General features: G+C 43.6%; 1 protein-coding gene across 5 annotated transcripts in view; it reads left to right on the forward strand.

The window, feature by feature from the left end:
- Positions 1-21,855, forward strand: part of LOC135407034 (phospholipid-transporting ATPase FetA-like) — a 96,109-nt gene that overhangs the window by 34,950 nt on the left and 39,304 nt on the right. For all 5 annotated transcript variants that reach the window (XM_064641715.1, XM_064641713.1, XM_064641717.1 and 2 more), the window contains 6 exons: positions 7,060-7,118; positions 16,666-16,779; positions 18,577-18,675; positions 19,573-19,634; positions 21,191-21,263; positions 21,424-21,494. In XM_064641715.1, coding sequence (XP_064497785.1) covers positions 7,060-7,118; positions 16,666-16,779; positions 18,577-18,675; positions 19,573-19,634; positions 21,191-21,263; positions 21,424-21,494 — 478 coding nt within the window. The remainder of the gene's footprint in view (positions 1-7,059; positions 7,119-16,665; positions 16,780-18,576; positions 18,676-19,572; positions 19,635-21,190; positions 21,264-21,423; positions 21,495-21,855) is intronic.

Raw genomic sequence — 21,855 nt, forward strand, 5'->3', positions numbered from 1 at the left:
GCTGGCTGTGAAGTATAGATATTTAAGCACCGTGACCCTCCAGACCTGTCAGATGGCTCTTACCTTCACCCACCTATCCTCTGATCCATATTAAATGCCAAGCTTCTTGGCTAAAGATCCCTGGCTTTGGTTTTGTATGGAGTTCACTCATTGCAGCTCTGATCCCAGGAAGTCACTGCTGGGTTATGAATGTGAAATCTTATGGTATCAGTGCTATAAGAAATAATCCCATTCTCTTTAACACAATGGCAGGGTCTCTACCCAGATACAGCACCTGCAAATCGAGACACTTGTTGCATGGTTCCTTCATCTCTCAGGATTGCAAAAATGGGTAATTATTGTTTTAAGGTGCAAGGAGATTTTGGCTATTAGCTTGTATAAGAACCTTCCTAGGAGAAAAGATTTTAGTTGCCTTACACACTATGTGATGACTTGCCCTCTCCCATGGAATTGCCTTTCAATTGACACTCTAATTGTCTGTTTTTTGAGAGGAGGATAGAGGTACTGACTCACCATGGCAGAGTTCATTCAGTCACTTGTGCACATGGAGGAACAGTCCAGCAAAGACCAGAAGACATGGCTGGGATTTCTCTGCCTGCAAAGAGACGGGTGATCCCTGGGTGCTGGATGCAAGGTCGCACTTGTGCCATTGCTGAGAGGTGATGCCAAAAGCTGGGTCACACAGCAATGATGAGGTGCCCAAAAGTGGAGACAACAAAAGTTGAAGGAAGATGGGACAGGAAGAGGTGGCAGGAGGCACATCATGAGATGTGAGACTCGTGGAGGTCTTCTGAGCTCATAACCTGTTGGAGGAGAGATTTGATTTACAGTCTCAGAAGGGTCAGTTATGTGCCTTTGGGATCAGAGTAACTGTGTTACAGCCTTCACAACTTGATAAGGGTAACAGCTTTGCTAAGAACCATGCTATATGGGAATCCAGGGAGATGAGTCCAGCTCCTGGATGCCACTCTTTGTAGCTGGTCCAGGGCAGAGTTTTTCCTCTTGAGATCACTTCTTTAAAGGGTGGAGTAGAGATTATTATTTTTACAGAGTTTATGTTGTCTCTCTTCTGTTGTTAGGGTTAGTTACGCAGATGCTCCCCTAATTGGGCTCTGTTCATTTCGTGCATGAGGTATCAATGCCTAGTTTGTATAGGACTTGGCAAAACCAGGCAGATCTTAATTTCCCATTTCTTGAAGCCACAAGACCCAATATCTACAAAAGCATGTTAAAAGCATTGCTGTTGGCACATCCTCCTTAGCATAAACCAGAAACAAATTTCCAGGCTGTCTGACCAGATTTTGAGTCTAACCTTTTGCAGGACTTTTCCGTGCAGCAGTCCTAAATGAAGAAGGCTGGTGGGCTGGCCAGTTACATTTATAGCTGATTTTTGGCATGGGTTTAATTTTATTACATACAGATGTTATTCTGCGGTTTAGCTCCTAAAACTGTCTGCCTGAGAAAACAGGCACTTTCCCAGTGACTTGGTCTCAGTGGTTAGACCAAGAACTGGGCACTAAGCCATATTTATGTGCACCGAGTTTCCACTGATGAATAATTTAAAATAGTGTTCAGTGGCAGTGAAATGATAACTTGGAGCACAAATACCATTCCTTCTTTCCAGTGAGTGCAGTTTGCAAAAGCAGAACATTTGAGTTGCTTAGAGATATTAAAAAGTTTCAAGAAATTAAAAACTTCTCATCTGATATCCCTACAGCTTTCCCCCTCCCTTTTTCCTCATTGCTTTCAGAATCAACAGGGCATGATAAGACAGGCATGCTTGGATCTGCAGCCAAAAAATCCTGAGTTATGGTTTCCAGACAAAGCTAGTGTAATGCTTGACTTTTCCTATATTTTTGTTTATTATGATCATCCAAGAGACTTAATTTCTGTCCAGACTGTTCCAAAACAAAAAGGAGTCACATGGTCTATGGTAGTTGAGAACTGCTGGGTTAGGAGGCACAGCAGTAGGATCTCACAGTCCTCAGCTGGTAAAAATGAACCCACTGAGGCAGTGTTTCCCTGTGTGTGTGGTCAGAGTGGTTCTCCTTTGGTGTAGCCAGAGGACAGAAAGTTCTCTTGCCGATGCTGTTGGATGAGGCTCCCTGTGCAATTTATTGTGGTTTTTCTTGATTTAGCCAAAGGTATTGGCTGTTACCCAGTAGGAAGAATTAAATTCTCATCACTAGAAATTAGTCTCATGTTTTGGCCTTTAAGGACATTGCCTCTGAGAGGGATGGATGGCTATGGCAGCCAGAGGCTCCATTCAGTTTCGAACCAGGTTCAGAGTTATCTGAGGCCTTCAGAAATGTGTTGTCATAGAAAACCTGCCCTTAGGTGCCATATGATCAGGCATGGGAATGCAGTGCCTTGATTTTAATTTCTGTTCTGTTTCATGTCCTGCTGCTTCATATTTCTGTGCCATCCCTGAGCCATTTGCAGCCATTTGTGTGGCTCACATAAAAGCCATTTGGAGAATGTTATCTCTCACTGTGCTGAGAAGCTGGTCTCCTTTCCTCACTGGAGCACATGCATGTGTCAGCTTGTTTCTAAGAGCATTTGAGACCCTTGAATTCAAATTCATGTGTTAAGTGCCTCTGCCCTGGTTGCAAAGACCCTGGGGGCAACCTGAGGAAGGGGATGGCTGGCTCCTTACTCTCCCAGCAAGCCCTGGTAAGAGCAAAGGAGCTCACACTGCTGCCTGCAGCACTTGGATTTCTGTTTCTGCGTGCAAAGCAGAAGGTCACTGAGGACTTCAGAGACTCTTAGAAGCCTGTGTGTGACACTGAGGCTCTGCTGTGTAGCCCAACAGGCTTTCAAGCTCTGTCATCTATTCCTATTTACATTAACGCCATTTATCTTTTCTGTGCCATTTCTTTAGACTGGAAGCCCCTGGGGAAGGGAGAAGAGCAGCACTTACTGTATGGCAGGAAATATGCGAGTGTTGGGAAGTTCTGTTTGTAACAAATAGCTTTATCTTTCATCGGCTTTGATAATACTGGTTGCTCTCAGGAAGATTCCTTAAGGGGCACATAACTCAATAGTTGAAGCCCAGCAAGTCTGGACCTCTTGAGCTCTGCTTCTGTTTTCCTCTGGGACACCAGATAAGTCACTCTGATCTCTCAGTACTTTGTTCTCCCCATTGTGAAGGATGAGAAAAATGTGCCCAAGGAAAGCAGTGAAGGATTAAGCACTTTGAGGGCCTTGAATGAAGCCTCTGTGGCTGGTCCAAATCACCCAGTTGGGGCAGATGGGAGCTGATTCCAAAGTGACTGACCACAACTGGATGTGCCTGAAGAAGGGGAAAAGCACATTTGCCTGCTAACATAGCTTTACATTAGTGTTTAGAGGGCTTGATGAAAACAGCCCACAGACAGAAACCAAAAAACGGTGATCTGAAAAATGGCTTAAAAATTAGGGATGCTGTGTTATCTATAGGGTCATTGGAGGGAAAGGAGGAAGGATAGCAGTTCAATGTACTGAACAGCTTAGACGTTTGCTAATGCAGGAGTGAACAAACAGGAAGAACTGGATGTCTCAACACATCATTTAATAGGTGTAGCAGACACGTGCTGTGATAACTCATGAGGCTGGAATATTAATAGAAAAGAATAAAGCTAATTCTGTAAGGTTAACAGAGGTTTTCCTTGTATGACTGCGTGGTCTGAGATGCAGTGTGAAGAAAGAGATGAACAAATTGCAGAACTCTGAGTAATGCTACAAGGGTAAATAACCCAGCCATTGCAAACCGAGAAGGGCAGTCTTCCCTGAAAAAAAAAATAATAGTTTTCCGAGAGGCAGGGCATGGTGGCAAATGAAGAATTCCAGCTGTGCAGAGACAGAGTTGGAGAGGAGTGTAAAGGAACCTGACTTGTTCAGTTGGCACAGAGTTTTGGTGCAGAGATGGGCAATTTTTTGTAGCTAGAGAGGAGGTTGTTCCAGAACTGATTCCCTCCAAAAGGGAGGGAATGGGAGGAGCTGGCTGGTCCTGTGAAAGCAGAAGGGAGTGTAAATAGGAATAATTATGAAATGATGGGATGATACTTAGGAAAAAGTGACAGTAGGAAATTGTTTGAAAATGACTTCAAGAAGGAAATCTTCAGTAAATACGAAGAACTAGTAACTGAGATCTCATGGGAAGGAATTCTAGGGTGGAGGGAGAATTAAACAGAGCTATCATTTCCATAAATAATTGATATTAGGGGCACGTATAATATTAATTGATCTTAAGAACACATATGTTATTATTTGATATTAAGGGCACATCTAGAAGTTATCACCTTTCAGGGAAAGGCTCAGAAGGATGAGTAAAATGGTAAAATCACAAGCTCCACATTTGCTTCAAGCAGAGGAAGGATGCCTCTAGAAGGTGCAAAACAGCTTGTTTTATCCAGGACAAACAGTGTGGCAAAGGCTCAATGTGAGAAAAGGCTATCAAGGACATAAAGGGCAATAAAAGTTGTTCTGTAAGAGTTGGGGGTCTCTGGGGTTCTGTAACCCTTCTAGTAAGAGGGAGATCAAAGCCAGTTTATGTCTGCTGCTCAATGCAAAAAAGCCTAGCAAATAAGCCTAAGAAATCAGAGGGGTTTTGTTGTGTTTATTTTTTTCTTTTTTCCTTTTTTTTTTTTCTTTTTCTTTAGACATCTATCATAATAGTTGCCAAAAACAGAGGAGAAGGGGGGAGGTTTTGAGCTGCAGTAGAGAGAGAATGGGTTGGCTGTGTAAGGTAAAGTATGCCCAGGAGCACTGCTGCCTTTGAGAGTTTCTGGTGCACAGGCAGGCAAAGTTCTGGAGGCTGGGAAGAGAGCAAGCACAGCATCTATCTTGAAACAGGAGAAAAAGAAAAGCTGAGCAATTATAGATAGATTGGCTTCACCTGAGTAAAGGTTAAAACAATCCAACGAACCACTTCAAAGTAATGAGAAGCGTGTGTGTGGGGAACAGATGATTAACAGTCAGCAGTCCTGAAAAACTGCATCAAACCAAAATTAATTCTGTTTTAGTGGTAGCCAGAGGGCTATTGAAAAAGCCTTAGATAGCTGCCGTGTATCTTGACTGTCACTTGTGGCATTTTTGCAAAATAAATGGGAGATACATGCTTGATATAAAATCACAGTACAGTTAGTGCCAGATTTTTCAGGGGAAAAAAAAAGGCATTAACAATAGATATTGATGACTGATTATGAAACTTGGGAGATCCATCAAGGCTATATCCCATCCTGAGTCTGGTATTCAATATTTACTTCTACATCCTGGCTGACAGAATAAAGAACACACTTAGTACATCTGCGAATGGCACCTCCCTGGCAGAAGCTACGTGCACACTGAAAGATAGGGTTAGAATTGGCTACTTGGAGAAATAGTCTGAAACAATTTGGATGCAGTTTAGCCAGGAAAAATTAAAGATTTGCATTCCCTGATGAGGCATTGGCTCTACCAGAAAGGATCTGCCAGAAATATTCTGAAGAGCCTCTGCATGCTGGCAGGGCATAAGGATATTACTTTAAATTACTTCTAGGTGAATTCTTACATATAATATGCATTCTCTGCAAGGTAAGTGGAGTGTTCCTTGTGCTCTGGTCAGCTTTGGTAAGGCCTCAGCTGCAAACTATGGCTCATTTTGGCCACTGTGCATTCAGAGTGGGTTGTACTAGCTGGGAAGCACACTGGAGTGACAAGACTGATGGTATTACTGACAGATTTATGCAAGAAGTGTCCGAAGAAACTGGAGTTGCTTACCCTTGGGAAGACCACCATAAGGCAAAACAGCCCTCAGCACATATGAATTCAGATCACAGAACCATAGAATCCCTGCACAGGACAGTTTCAAGAATCACACCACATGCCTGACAGCATTGTCCAAACACTTCTTGAACTCTGGCAGGCTTGGTGTTGTGAGCACTTCCCTGGAGAGCCTTTTCCAGTGCCCAGCCACTCTCTGAGTGAAGAACCTTTTCCTAATATGCAGCCTAAACCTCTCCTGACACACTTTCATGCTGTTCCCTTGGGTCCTGTCACTGATCACCAGCAAGAAGAGATTAACACTCTCCCTTCCACTTGTAAGGAAGCTGTGGACTGGTATGAGATCTCCCCTCAGTCTCCTCTTCTCCAGGCTGAACAAACCAAGTGACCTCAGCTGCTCCTCATGTGGCTTCCAGTCTAGGCCCTTCACCATCTTCATGACCCTCCTTTGGATGCCCTCTAATAGCTTTTATATTTTTCTTATACTGTGGTGCCCAAAACTGCACACAGGACTCAAGTGAGGCTGCACCAGCACAGAATAGAGAGGGACAATTCCCTCCTTTGACTGTCCCTACTCTGTGTCCTTGGCAAGTAGCACAAGGAACTGAGGGAAATAAGAAGAGCACCTTTCGCCATCCCAGGAGAAGATAAAACCTCCCTAAATTGAAGTAATTTTATGTTAGATAATGAAGAAAAAAACTCCCCCAGGGGAAGGAGTCTCCAGTCCTAGAATGGGCAGTTTGAAGAACAGCCATCACTGGAGCTTTCTATGACATTTATTGGAGTGACAGGTGAGACTCTGCCTTGAGGTAAAGGGTAGATTTGATGACCTTTTGATATCCCTTCCAGTAGTTTTTGATTTCATGATAGCTACGGTGGTGGTGTCCGATCTGTGGAATGATGCTCAGAGATGCACTTGTACTGGAGGAAGGGCACCAACAGTAGGCTGATGGCAATAGCTCCAGAGACTTCAGGGGGAAGAGATGGAGCAGGACAGGAATAATGAGCACCGTTAGTTAAGTGGCAATTTGTACCTGAGAGTTTACAACCTGTAAAACCAGCACTGGCATTGCAGTGAGTTATGGGTAGGGGAGACTTGGCGTAGGGTGTTAGAGTGCTATAGGACCAGTCCACAGCTCTGCTATATCAGTGTCACCACCCTCTCCAGTTCCCTGACATGGGGTAGTTGGCACAGGGCACAGATTCACGGTGCCATTGCCTTTTAGCAGCTCTGCTTTAATTTTCTGATGCTTCATTCATATCTGTATCGACTCCATTGCCCTCAAGCATGTCTGATGCGTTTCTTCTTCTTTACAGAGGAAGAGAGACAACTTCAAGCAAACAACCGGGATTTTAATCTGCAGTTTGAATATGCTGTAAGTAACCAGCGTATGTTGTTTCATGGAGATGTAGTCACAGATGTGGCTGCATCTGCTTCACGTCTTGAGTGTTGTTTCCAGGGAGTGAACAGAAGTACACACCAGCCGTGTATCTGCAAACCAGGCAAACACATGCCAGGTGAACCACCAGAAATGGATGGCTGCTGAGTCAGCCTGCAAAATGGGCAGTTGAAGGAGATCCAATCCTGGAAAAGCATGACATAGTGGCATTACCCGCTTCCAGAAAATTATTTGTGAGTCAAAGCATTTGCAGGATCAGGCTCCAAAGCTTTTCAATAATGGAACTGGAGGGGGGGAACTTTACTGTGGAAATGTGTCTCCATTTAAAGTAAAACATGAAAGGAAATGTGTCAGTTCCTCAGCTCTTGGAGTGAAATCCTCTCTGTCAGGAAGGTTTTGAATCTGGCCTTTGTGGCTTCCTGCCAGCTTTTTTGCCAACTCCTTAACAGCCTACTTAGGTTCACATTGTGCAGTTAAATCTGTGACTTCAAGGAGCGCCTTGACACAGGCTGGCTGTGACCCAGATGTGCCAGGCTAATGTGCCAGGGAGCCCCTTCAGCAACTTGATTTCTGAAGCATGTGCAACATTTGTTGATGCAATGTGAGGAGGAGGGCTAGCTCAGCCACTAGACGTGTCCTGCCTGGCCCCAGGGTCATCCCCTCCAGGAGGCCATCCTGAAGCTGAATTCTTTCAAAGTGTTTGCAGCTGCCAGTTAATAGTGAAATTAATTTTGTGCATTTTTCTCCTCTGAATATCTGAATTCCAGTGATGAAATTAATGATTCAGTTACTTACAAGTATTTTTCTTGGTTAAATCTGAAAAAACTCATAATTTTAGAACACTGTAACTTCTCATGAGGTCAACAGTCTGACTTGCCAACAGATTGGACTAATGGCAACATTAACTGGATGGTTTTCAGTGGTCACTTTTCATCCACAAACTACATAACACAGGTTAGAGTCTTCGAAGGTCCAGAGCTGCTGCATGAGTCCTGAATGTGAAATAGATGGAAGTTAATATATGTAAAGGACTATGCAATGTGAATGTCTTATCGAGACTGGTGATTTGAGACTGGGAAAGTGCACTTGATTTGCACAGAACCTGCCCATAGCATAGTGGGGTGGGTGTTGCCACTACATATGGATTTGTCATCTTCCATTGAATGATTGCCATGTGCTGTAAGGGAGCAGGAAAGTAGGAGGGAGATGGGCAATGGTGTCAGGGTAGAGAGAACAAGCAACTCTTCTGGTTTTGAGCCTATTTCTGTGAAAAGTCATTCATAAAACTGACTTTGCATGACACTGCTTCCCAGCTGATTGCTTACATGCCCAGGGATTTGCAAATAGCCACATTTAAGTAGATGACTTTAAGAACTCTTCAGAATTTCCATAAGTTTATGATTAGGTGTTCAAGTGAAGGCAGCCAAAAAGCTAGCTCAGTATAATCTGTTAAAACTTGGCAGTGAGTTTCAGTAATCCTGCCCCTCATATTAGTCAGCTCTGGCTCATGATTTCAGGAGTCCAGGGTAGACTGAGGCTTAGGAAATCCAGAAAACTGGCCCAAAAAAGACAAGCCTTCCAGTGGTAAGTGGATGGTGAGGTACTAACAGATCTTAGCTGGTGATGCAAGCACTGCCCTAACTGTAACAGCTGTAGCTCCTCTCCTGGGCTGCTTATTTCCAGTAAGTCCTGGCCAAAGTTCAATTTGTTTAACCCTGCATTCCTATGGTGTATGAAAAGGACTAACTTCGCTCATAAATTGCTTCAGATCCCATGCTATTGATTGCTGGATGCATCTGCAAATGCCAAAAAGAGAAACAGTCTCCTGGTACCCTCCCATAAACGTACACATGATGCTCCTAAAAGTTAGCTCTTCCAGGCAAAGGTCAGATTTGGGCCCCTTCCTAACATTCAGATTTGTCTGAACATCATGGGGTTGCACTGCTAAGCACGTGGATGTGGTCCAAGGAGAAAGAAAACTCACCAAGATCCAAAGGAAACTCACCAATATTACAAAGTATTTTAGACAGTAAAAGCCGCAGGAGTGAGGTTTAATTTACTTGGTAACTTAAGGCCACATTAGCCATAAAACCTATAGAACAGGTTCTTGTAACAATGCTAGATGAGGCAGTAAATGTTTCTTTAGGGTGAGGCAGTTACTGAGAAAGGCCAGTAAGGAAAAAGAAAGGGAAATGCAAACTGAGCTGTTGTGTATTGCCTTACTGCTGCTGCCAGGCTCCATGTCCCAGCTGGTGTGAAGGTTTGAGCCTTTCACTAAAAGGAGAGTCTCTATTATGTAGGCATAGATCAAAGGTACAGATATGCTTTGTCCTCCTTTAATCTCAGTGAGAACAGGGAAGTGGGAAAGTACAACCAGAGGTGGGTGTGTTGTCCCTGAATATCGCTATCCCTGGTGGGACTTTGTCCCTTCCCCATGCAAAGTTTACAGGATATCTGTGAAGGGAGAAGAGAGGAGCTGATAAAGACTTGAAAACTCTATTGTGTGTGACATCAGCTCTGGCAGCTGCTGAAAGCTGGCCCTCCTGGTATGAAGTGAGACTCCTGAATATGCTGAAACCAGCTTTGCAGGATCCTGATGCTGCACTGTGGAAAGCCATGTCAGCCAATGCGTGCAAGGGCATGTCCAGATCCATCACACCAGAACTTGCAGAAAACTTCAGAGGGCAAATTCCCTTCCAGAGCTCATCAGAAAATACACAAATTGCTAAACTGCAGAGTGTCCCTGCCATGCTCCTCCAGCCACGGAGCCTCTCTAGCTGAGCAGGAGGGTTAGAAAATAAAACTAAATTCAAAACAAAGTGCTGTGCAGTTAACTGGAAGGGCTGAGTGTGAAGGTAGGTACTACCCACCAGCTGACAAAATTAGTTAGGAATGACTCAGAAACCAAGTGTGAATGAGTGGCACGCAAAGGCACTTGGAACAGCACAAAAAAGGACTCAATATAGGTCAGTAAAAATGAAAAGTCAAGTCCTAATCCCATGTTTATTCACACTGCCAGTGGAAAGATCCTTCTTGAATTCAGTAAGAGGTTTGTCTGTGTAAATAAAGTGAAAAGCAGGGTGGCAGATGTGGTACAGAAAGATTTAAGGGCTTTAATCAAGGTTCTTATCTGAGTCAGTTTAATCTGTCTGCACTGTCCCCAGTCTGTCTGCACTGTCCCCAGCACAGCTACAGAGGGGACTGCCCATGTGGGTCCACCACGATGGGCTCTACATCAACATTCTCGAGAAGGAAATCTCTTCTAAAGGCTTTTAATGTTTGCTCTGATCCCAGTTCCCTTTTATTTCTTCACTTTCACATTGGAATTTAGCACAGCTGCACTGGGACGTCGTGAAGGGCTGTGAAAACAACTTTGAAATTGGCTTTCAGACAATAGGAGAGGAAATTCAGGGCCTATGAGTCAATGACAAATTTCATCTTGGATCAGGATTCAGGGTCAAACATTCTTTTGTCAGAACCAGCAGCAAGGGGGCCACTTGGACTCTGCTTCTGTTTTCTTGGGTCACCTGATAAAGTCTTTAGTGAAATAGGAGGGATGTATATAACTTCCTATGGCCAATACACATTGCCCTTGGCTGGATCAGCAGCTGGGTTCTTATCTCTTTGAAATTTACTCAGAGAGCAGGGAGCTCCAGTAGTGGATTCAGACTCTGCTTTTGAAGCACGTTCTCTGTTTGCGTGCTTTGATCTCAGAAGGATGCCTTGTAGGTTATCCTCAAGGACCTTATCAAAGTGGTCAGGGTAGTGGCACCAGCTGACCTGTCTTCCCATCTCAAGCTTCAAATGCCTCCCAGTGTCCTTCATGCTCAAGACCAAAGGGAGCATCGAAGGGAGCATCGTCTGATCAAGTGACAAGTGGTCTGAGCAGCCTCTGAAGGAATAGATGCAGCAGCAACCTGCAGTGCTCCTGCATTTAGAAAGGTGTTAGCTGGATTCATATAAAGACCAGCTGAGGCACTGCCAGGGAGCAGCCAGAGCAGGGCTGCCCTACAAGAGGGCCAAGCTGGGAGTGCGTGTGGAGGTGATCCCAGCTCAGGCAGAGCCCTCACTGACCAGGGTGCAGTCCTGCAGCATCTGGCTGAGGGAGACAAGGCAGGATGCTGGTAATGGGGCCCATCCTGACCATCCCAGACAAGGTGAGGTGATGAACCAGGTCCAGGGTCCACCTGGGGAGCCAGGAGGGAGCAGTAGTCTGTGTGACAAGTCCAAGGTCCATTCAGGAGGTAGAGCTGGATAGGTCTATCTGGAAAACTAGGACAGATGTCAGTCTGGAGAGAGGGACCCCTACAGTGTAGCTTAGGTGAGGATAGAAGGCTCAAGGCTGGGCTGAAATGAGCTCCTGCGGTTGTGGATGGAGACACCAGGTGAGGTCAAGGCCCTTAAGGCATATTACGGCCCTGATAAACACATTAAGGTTGAGCTGTGCCAGATGTGAACTTCACTGAAGTCTGTATATTCTTCTTAGGACCAAGTCCTTCACTCTTCATCAGACTAGACCTCATGGGGACAAAACTCTGACCATACTAGCTGGGAATCTTGTTGTATGAGACCCTAATGAACAGAGTACAGTGGCAGGGAGTTTGCCTCCTCTGCACCACTCAGCAGTGCTCTGCCCTTCTCTACTCCTTCCTTCCAGGCAGCAGCTCCAGCTACTGAGCCGAGCCAGAGGAGAACACAGTGTAGTCAAAGAGGATGAGGTCCTGTGCTTGGCCCACCTGTGAGTAATGACATGAGGTTGTCAAGCCTTGGCACCTCTGTGTCCTCCTTTGCACCACCATGATGAGGACACTCGCCACAGGGATGATTAACTGCTCAGTAAATGGGATAACAGCAGGCAGAAGGAACAACATAGGAAAACACAACCAGTGACCACATTTTCCTAGAGACTTTCCTGGAATACCGAATATGTGATGAGATCCTGGAGCTCGTTTTATTAGTACTGCCAAGAGGGGGCTGAGGGGTTAGATATGTAAGACATTCCCATTGTTTCTGCGTTAAAAGAAAAAAGAAAAGAAAAGAAAAAAGGGGAAAAAATACCAAAAATTGTGGTTTGGTTTTAGTTATTTTTATTTCTGGTGTTTGGCCAGTCTTTTACTCCTGGGAGTTTATTTTTTTACAGGGACCTTTACAGGGACCAGATTAACACCATTACATCCTGTTGGCCTTTCTCAGTCTTCTGTTGAGTTGGGGCTGCTGCCCACCATCAGGAATAAGGCAGTGAAATTTGAAGGCTTAAAACTGATCTGACTGTTCTGTACTCCCTGTGGAAACAAAGCCTCTGTGGCACCATGTGCACTGCTACATGAGTTTGTTAAATATCTTCCTGAGCACATTCAAAGCCCTATAGTCACATATTCACTTTATAGCATCTGCATGCTTTCCAGTAGTGCTGCTGCAGTCAAACAGAATGCCATGGAATTGTGCTCCCGCTGTCTCCTTGCAAGGCTTTATCAAAACACCTGGGAAAGACATTTCTGCTTCTCAGCTGTTCATCGGTCTGTACCTAGTGCTACATGGGTACCAGGGAAATTGCCACGTGTTGTGGCATAACACCTCCCTGTGGGATTGCTGAAGTTTTGCTAAAATTTGCTTTGGGCTAGTTTGTCCAGCTACTGGGAACTATTATTTCACTGAGCCAGGGGTATAAATTCAGAGGGTCAATACCCTGCTATACCCTTTAGTCTCCCTTAATCTAGCCACAAAAGCAGCAGCGTCTCTTATTTCCAGTGACTTTTGTGGCGAGGAGATGATTTGTTTGCTCAGCGAACAAAGGTAGGAACCATCTGCTGAGTTTTGCCTGCAGTCGGACGTCACAGGCGGGCTTCTGAAAACACCCCCAAAGTAACAGCTCATCCTCCAGATCTGGACTTGTGTAACTGTGGCGCGATGAGCACTATTCTTAGGGACAGCATTTTGGTGGAGTCACACCTCCAGGAGGTGTGAATCTAGCCCCTGAAAAGAGCAGATGAGAATAATCCCTCACCCACAGAAAACGTTGCTCTGGTGTCAAGCTTCGCATCTGGAGAGCTTGAGGCTGACGGTGGGTAACCACGCTCAAACCTGTCCATTTAGGACACAGCTGCATGCAGGGACTGCCCTCAGAAAAGCAGAAGTCTAGGGCAAATCTGGGAGTAAGAGTAAAGCTCCCCATTCCCATCTTTGTGCTTAGCCCATAGAGCTGCTTTGCTTAGCTGTTGATTTTTATAAATCTATAGGAAAACCAGAAGTTCCGGTAAGGCCTCTCAGCACCTAGTTGCTGTTAAAAAGGTTTTTCCTCTCCACGACTTTTTCTCTATGGGAGTCTCCCTCGCTGAAGGCAGAGCATAGGGAATGTGAGGCAGATGATGTATTAGAGGCGTTGCTTATAAAATGATGGCTGCATATGGACTATTTAATACACTGTGGTGCTGTAGGTTCCCAAAGCACCCCTCCCACCCCAGAGTCATGTTCTGGAACAGCTCAAAAGAGTAACAGGGGGTGATGGTGTTCAGCATCACATAGAAAGGTAAGATCAAGAGCAAAGATGAACTGAGATTTCCCTGTAGTCAACCAAGAGCCTGAGCTATCAAAGCACACAGCCCTGTAGTGTTCCATGAAAACATAAATGATACCTGAGTAAACTGGACTTGTTCCTGGAAAAGAGAAGGCTTCAGGTTGACCTGATTTTGGCCTCCCAGTAACTGAAGGGACCCCACAAAAATGATGGAGAAGGACTTTTATAAAGAGCATGTAGTGCCAGGGCAAGGAGGAATGGCTTCAAACTGAAAGAGTACAGTTAGATTAGATATTAGGAAGAAATTCTTTGTCATGAGGGTGGTGAGGCCCTGGCACAGGTTGCCCAGAGAAGCTGTGGATGGCTCATGCCTGGAAGTGTTCAAGGCCAGGCTGGATGGGACTCGGAGCAACCTGGTTTAGTGGAAGGTGTTCCTGCCCATGGTAGGGGGATTGGAACAACACGATCTTTAAGGTCACTTCCAACCCAAACCATTCTGTGATTCTGTGATACCTTGCAGAGAGTTCAACTGTATCCATGATGTGGGAATGCAAAGCTTTGAACTGGAAAGGCTGAAGGTTTCCCTAGTTTGTCATTATAATTTACCATTGATATTCTTTTAGCCCTTGGGGTCCATGAACAAGTTATGTGTTGAATTAGAAAGCTTCATAGCAGTTATGAGGGTTTTTTTCAGGTGATTAGTTTTAATTATAGATTCCAGAACAATGAGAAAATCCATGATAATACTCCCTGTCCTTATTCTGAGGTCTGAAGTGTTTCAGTGTCCCAAAAGACAGTGTGTATCCAACAGTATCTTGATCCTGAACAACTACGGAGAGTGCATTGGATGTCCAGATTCCTGTAGTTAAGTATTTGGAAGCTGTTATGTCTGGGTTTTTTACCATGCCTAATGGCAATAGGAAACAAAGTGAATGGCTGTGGTTCATTCGGTGGTTTTCCTGACGTAATTAATGGACAGAAATAGAAGACAGGATTTGAAATAAACCACTCCCATTCTTTTCTTATTCCCCTCTGAGATTTTTGCAGGCAAAGATCTATGAACTTTATCTGAGTGTTTACTGAGTAGTTTTTCCCATGTTGTATGTGACCCTCTGAAATCTGTTGATGCATGAAGGTCAGGTCCTCTCCACATACTTTTTCCTGCAGCTACTGTTTTCTGTTTCATTTTTTTTATTTTTAAAGTAAATGACCGTGATACTTTTCTTCAGAATAGTGGGCAGGGAGGATATTTAGATCCAGTTTTTATTAAAAAATCTGCTAGACTCTGTGTCTGGTGGACACAGTCATGTCAAGCAGTTTAGTTCTCATTATGCTGGGTTTAAAGAGGATGCTGCTATTCCTTTGCTTCTGTTTCAGCAGCGTCCATGGAGGCTGTCTGCAATACATATCCCATGGTAAAGAATTTTGAAATAAACCAAATTTAACTATGTGTCATGACACAGAGTGAATGACACTTGAAGGTGGCTATGCAATGCCAGAAGAGAGGCAATATTGTTTATATGATGATTTTTGATAAATATCCTTTCTTGCTGGAGTGCAATCAATGGGAGGATTTCTCTAGCTCTTCCATGAAGAGTGTTTCCATTTCTGCCCTTTTAGAGACTTATTCATTCAGCTTGTCCTAGGGATAAAACATGAAGTTAATGCTGAATAACATTGCTGTACTTTGTGTCTGAGCACAAAGAAATCCAGTAACTGCCTAAAATGGAGTAGCTTCCCCCCTACACACCTTACACTGGTAATCTTAAGTAATTGATTTAGTGGTGGAAAAATGCTGATGTGTGCCAGTGTAGATGTTGAGATCGTGGATTAATGCAGGGATTAGAAGTGAGCTGTGATTCATACTTAGTAACTTCTGTCCTCCGACCAGTTAAGCAATATCTAAAGGCTCTTACAATATTGCAATCACCATTTTCACTTCTGTTGAACCAGCAAACCTATTATGGAATGACAGTGCACTTCATATCTGCCTCCTTAGGTTACCTGGGAGGGGGTTAATAGGGATCATCTGGAGAGCTTCAGGGTGGGGGGGAATTTTAGATGTGCTGGGAACAGATGACATAAATCCTTCCAGGACTAAACCTGAATGAGTGCCTGTTAAACTTCGTATGAAAAGAAAGTCTAGCATCAAAAACTGAAGGGACAGCCCAAGCTGGTGGGCTCAGTATGATGGATTGAGCCTGACTGGCTGGTATCAAGTATTGGACCAGAGTTCTCCGAGCTTTGCAGGAGAAAATGCCCAGTTCATTAATCTAGAGCTTGGGTCTTTGGTTTGCAGAAGACAGACAGGGGAGCAGCTGCTTCTTGTGGCTGGAGGGGCCATCTGCAATTAGAAAAGGAAACTGGAAATGGGGAACAGAGCTGCAACTCGCTTGCTGAAATAGCGAGTTCTGGTGTTTGTGGCTGTTTGCAAAACACCGCATTCAGGTGATCTTTGTGGAATAGAAACAAGCCACCCCTTGAAGTTGCTGAGCTGAAAGGTTGCTGAATCAGCCGAAAATAATAATAATGTCGTATTCTGCTCATGAGAGGACCTTTAGCTCCTGTGGAGTTGTCCAGTTGATGTGTGCTTCAGAGTCTCAGGCAAGCTGCAGATGGTTGACCTGGCATGTGTTTTCTAACACTGCTTTGTAGATTCTGACAACAAAATTGTTTGTGTGCTGGTTACAGTTCTTAATTTTATTTGTGCATGTGTAAGAAGACTGTTAATAAAGTGAAAATGTATCTCTTTGTGAGTAACTATATGTACCTGTATCAGCACCGGCATAAACTGAGCATCATGTTTTCACCAGTTCCAAAATGAATTCTCTGTTTATCCAGGCTTGGCATGATTGTGTGGGGGAAAAGGAAACGTTTTTTGAGCTGCTTTTGGAAACAATGCTATTGCTAAATATAAGCAAGTAAAACACAGTTGAAATGTGTTGTGCTGTAATTTTGTTTCCTGTTTTACCAATCCTACTTATTTTCCTTATATTTTTTTCCTTACAGAACAATTCAATTAAAACATCGAAATACAATTTCTTCACTTTCCTGCCTCTCAACCTGTTTGAACAGTTTCAGCGAATAGCCAATGCCTACTTTCTTTTCTTGCTGATTTTGCAGGTATGACTTCACTGTGCTGTTTCCAGCAGCTTGTGTTCTTTGTTATCAAAGCCAGTCTATGTTTGACAGATGTAATGAAGAGCAAGTTATATCCCTGTTGTGAATTAGTGTCTTTGTAAAACCTTATAGGAGATAGAAAGTAGGGCAGAGAAAAAGCAATTTTGTCTCTTAGCTTTGCATATGAGGATTTGAACTAAATGAAGAAAAAAATTTAATTAAACTTTTCAACAAATTGTGCAACTTTTTCATGTCGTGTCCTACTGCCCCTTTGTGTCTACATCTGGCTGCTCCTGGCTGTCCTCAGATTTGCATTACTTATTCCTCCTGTAGTATAAAGCCAAGTTGTCTCTTCCCAATAGATTTTAAGGCAGATTCCATTGGCAGTCTCAAAGGCAACAGCAAGAAGAATAAATGTATAACCTATGCTGTTTCCCTGGGCAGGAAGGAGTTAACATCAGGAAGGCTCAATGTTGTGGGTAGTTCGAATAAAGGGGAATATTGCTGCTCCCTGCTTCAGGGTGAGGAAGGTGTCCAATATGGAGTGTCTCAGACACTGGTGACACTATTGAACCCTGTGGATCATAGTGGCGTTAAGTTGCACCTTGCTCATTGCTGCTGGTAATAATACTCTGCCTGAAAGCTGAACGTACTGGAGAAATTGATACCAGGATTTCTGACCCTTAGCACTTTGCTAAAATACAGCAGTGCACTCTGTTATTGTTGAGTCATATCAGAGCACACATTATCAGGAAAAAGGGTGTAATTTTGATTGTGTTTCAAGGATGATATTTTAAATTTGGCCATTCCAGTGCGCACAAATTTGCAAAATAACTCATTTCAAATGCTTTTTTTACAATTTCAGCTCAAAAAAAGCATAGGTAAAATGTGGTCAAGCCTGCAGAAAACCACATATATCTTTGCTTACTTACAGGGAATGAATTTTGGAAATTTCAGTGATAGTATATTTTTCAACAAACTAGTGAAGATGCCTTTTCAGCCAAGCTGACAGTACTGTTCCTGTGTTGTTGTACTGCACTCTAGCTGTTTGTCTGTCAAATTCATACTGTTTCACACTATTTGCCTTAAATTATTTCACTGTGTGTTTTGCTGAGCCATCTAGGAGAGAGTGTATATAAAAGCACACAGCTTTCTCTTGACATCAAGGTAGTCTAAAGAGGGCAGACATTAGTCTGTTATATCTACATATTGCTCCATTTAATTTTTTCCCCTCACACCATCCTTGTGGCACTGGGTGTATCAATTCCTTCACTGGGAGTGGATGTGATGTGTAGGCTGTGGGGACTCTTGCCTGCCTACTCCTTTGTCACAGACCAGTGGGACATGCATATTGCCAGTTAGGTGATTTGAAGTTTACTTCAGCAAAATGTTAAGAGTTACTGAAACAAAGAACAGAAGCTTTTGAAGGCTCTGCACAGCTGGTTTTGCTCAGATAGCTCTGAGTTCCTCACAGCAGGCTTTGCTTGCCCATGTCAGTATTTCCAAGGAAATCCACTGGGGACTTTGCAATCCTAATTTTACAAACAAGAAGAAATAGCAACCCACTACACTTTTTGACAGCTCCAAGTTTATAACTTAAATTACAGCTTGTTTGTAAGCAAAGCTTGGGTTCCCTGGCTCTCCCACCTTTGTGGGGTCACGTATCAGGGATAGAGCCGCATTTCTGTCTTTATTCTATATTCAGATACCACAGAAAAATGTTGTCTGCAGCTTGATTAGGAAACAATGGTTTTCTGAACTGGCAGGAAATTTCTTAACTCAGATCTTTTCTTCCCACAGTTGATTCCCCAGATTTCCTCACTGGCCTGGTTTACAACAGTGGTGCCCCTGGTGCTGGTGCTGGCTGTGTCAGGCGTAAAAGATGCCATCGATGATTTTGTAAGATCTGCATTTCTGACCCATACTTTGGAGTTTGCCTGTGATACTTCAGCAGTGACTAAAACAAACCACTTAAACACAGCCGGAGGCAGGCAGTTGGAGAACTAGTCTGTGGCCAAGATGGGGTCTGAGATTAGATCCCCAAATCTACAGTTTGTTACCTAAAAAGGAGCTAGAATTTTCATATTGCTGAGCGGCCCAGCAGCCCCATTGACTTTCTCTGAAACTGCTCAGCATGTTTGAAAATGTGGTCACCTATAGATATGTCTGGATGCTGGCACAGAAGTCTGTTCTTAGGCTTCCACTTTGGAGAACTCATCCTATGTCATCTAACTCAATGTATATGGAAAAAAACATTTGGTGGGAAGCAAGAGCTCAACCCACCTGTGATTTTTCAAACTTGCCTAGCTTTGGCCGAAGTTTGCTCCCAACAGGGCTAATACTCAAAGTCCCAATGACTTCACGGGGTGATATTAGAGCTAATTTTATAATCTGGTTTTCTCTCATTATTAAAATAATTTTGATGCTCTATGGAGCTATGCCAAAACATCTGTGGCCACTTTCCGTATCGAAGCAGAAGAATTAATTTCTCTGGTGTTTACAAACTGACATGGACAGAAGCAACACCAAGTTAGAAGTCTGTTAAGTGACATATAAGGCTCTACCCTCCTTCCTCCCTCCAAGAATAAGCCCCATGTTGCCTGTTGCTCTTTGCAGACTAGTTATGCCCTGTGTTACGAGTGTAAACATGCACTAGACTCTGACTCAGCTGTGACCCTAATCTGCCTGACCCATTCAGCCAGCTGGGTGGAAACCTAAAATGTTAATGAACAGCCTACGGCTCTAGTGTGCTTGGTTTCCTGGAAATGCCTTTTAACTTACTGATCCAATTTTCAGAATCGACACAAAAGCGACAAACACGTCAACAACCGCCCGGTCCAGGTCCTGATCAATGGCATGTAAGTCTTTTTGATTTTTGCTTTAATTGTGACTGGCAAGAACATTCCATTAGTAATATTTTAAAATTTTTTTTGGTGTATGTGTATGTTTCCCGAGAATCCCTAAACATTTTAAAATCGAATTGTGTTTCACACCACTTGTTCATTGTGCAGTTTTAGACTATGTGTTCAGTTCATGAACCCAAGACCTAGTACCACAATCTGTGCTGTGACCTTGTGCTGACAAAAAGTAAACTCCTTCCGTTCCTGGATATATACATTTAAGTAAGCAGTACTTTGTGCTTTAGTATTTTACTCCTTACCCCAGAGATGACAAGCAAAGTGATCTTCTGTGCCCATTTATGCTCACAGCATTTATTTTGCATTAAGCAATACTAGGCATTATCAACAAGTTATTTGAAATTAAGAAACTGGAATTACTCCCTCGTACATGTCATGATACTTTGAGTGTGTGTAGAACTTCTGGCTTAAATGTACTTAAAAATATTTCAGCTGTGTGCTTTGGACATTGCACTGTTAGCACTATTCTTTCCTGCAGAAAAACAAAAGAAGAGGCCTTGGCTTTCATGGCAGACAGATGTGCTGTTTACTTGCAGCTCCATGGAGTCCAACTCTGTGTAGGACACGGCTGTAGACAGTTGTGAAGTCTCTGGTGACTTCCATACTATAGATAGCAAACAGTATGTTGTGTAAGCGTCAACAGATGATCAAACAGTTAAAAATATATACACTGGAAACTGAAGAATAGGAACACACTTTTTGTGCTTTCTGCTAAGTAAACCAGTTTCTTAGTCTACTACGTATTAGTTACTGCATCTAGGAAACACACATTGAAACAGAAGTTTTGTAAAATTCTGCCTTTTTCTAAAACTGGAAACCGCAGGTCCTGCCCAATTCTGACCAACATTAAAAAAGCAAGGCTGAGCTGAGTTCAAGCTTAAGTACCAGTCCTGTTTTGAGGTAGTTCCTGATATTTCTCACTTCTAGATTTTGCATATACAGTTATCATGACTTAGTTACATTTGTGCTTGCAGTCTAGCTGGCTGCCTGTGTGCACGTCTGGCTTAGTGCTGTGAAGACCACTGCAGACTTGGCTTAGATAGACACATGCACAGCCAAAGCACCTGCATTGACCTTCCTGACATCCAGTTACTGTGGCTGATAATACCACTTTGAAAACCTAACACAGTCAGCAATTTTCACAGGTGCTTGGGAAGTCTCTTACACAAAATAGAGAGGTTTATTTTCTGAGACAATGTGGCCCTTTAAGAGAAGGAAGGGAGTAGTCGGTCCAGAGACAAGGACAGTTCACATGAACTGTGCTGCCATTGTGGGACTTGGTCTCAACCCGGCACAGGTCTCCCCAGCCACTGCTTTTTACTGCTGTTCTTTGCACTGTAGTGGTCCGCTAGCTTAGTATGGATCAGGACGCACCATGGCAGACCCTGTTCCATCTTATCAACAGCCCAAGCCTGGCTCCAGGAGCAGAGACGAGTATACTGCTCTCCCAAGTGCTGTTCACTTTATGTGCTTCCTTACCAGAAGTTTTCTTGCAGGTTAAAGGAACAAAAATGGATGAATGTCCAAGTGGGGGATATAATAAAACTAGAAAACAACAACTTTGTGACGGTGAGTGCCATTTCTCTCTATCCTGATCACAGTTAATCTCTGTCACTCTTATCATTCACAAGAAAATCAGTCTTAGTGTGGCAGTAACCACAAGCAGCACTGTGGTGCAGCGCCTACAGACTGTGTGAACTCATGCCAAGTCTTGTCTGTCTGTGCTCAGGCTGATCTTCTGTTACTCTCAAGCAGTGAACCACACAGCCTGACATACATCGAGACAGCTGAGCTGGATGGGTAAGTGAGCCTGGCCCTTGGGTGCAGTCACGGCCACCACTGCAAAGCCTGGTGACCCTGGGTGCTGCAGATGTACCTGCAATAGTTTTTGTAGCCAGGGTTTCATAATAGGTAGAATAAACTTTGGATAGGTATATTGAAAATAACATCATCTGACGGATACTTTTGCCTCCTTCAGTCACATTAGAGGGGAATTTTTCAGTTACAGTTATAACACTGAGAGTTAGACATATGTTTGTGCAATATCACAGGTCACTGGCAGAAGCTTTCTGTTTCTTTTATCTCCCTTTTTTTTAGACAGATTATCTGGGTGAGATAATCATAATGAATAGATCCAGTAATCTCCTTTGGACTGCTATAC

This window comes from Pseudopipra pipra, chromosome Z (genome assembly GCF_036250125.1).
Source record: "Pseudopipra pipra isolate bDixPip1 chromosome Z, bDixPip1.hap1, whole genome shotgun sequence".
Lineage (NCBI taxonomy): Eukaryota > Metazoa > Chordata > Aves > Passeriformes > Pipridae > Pseudopipra > Pseudopipra pipra.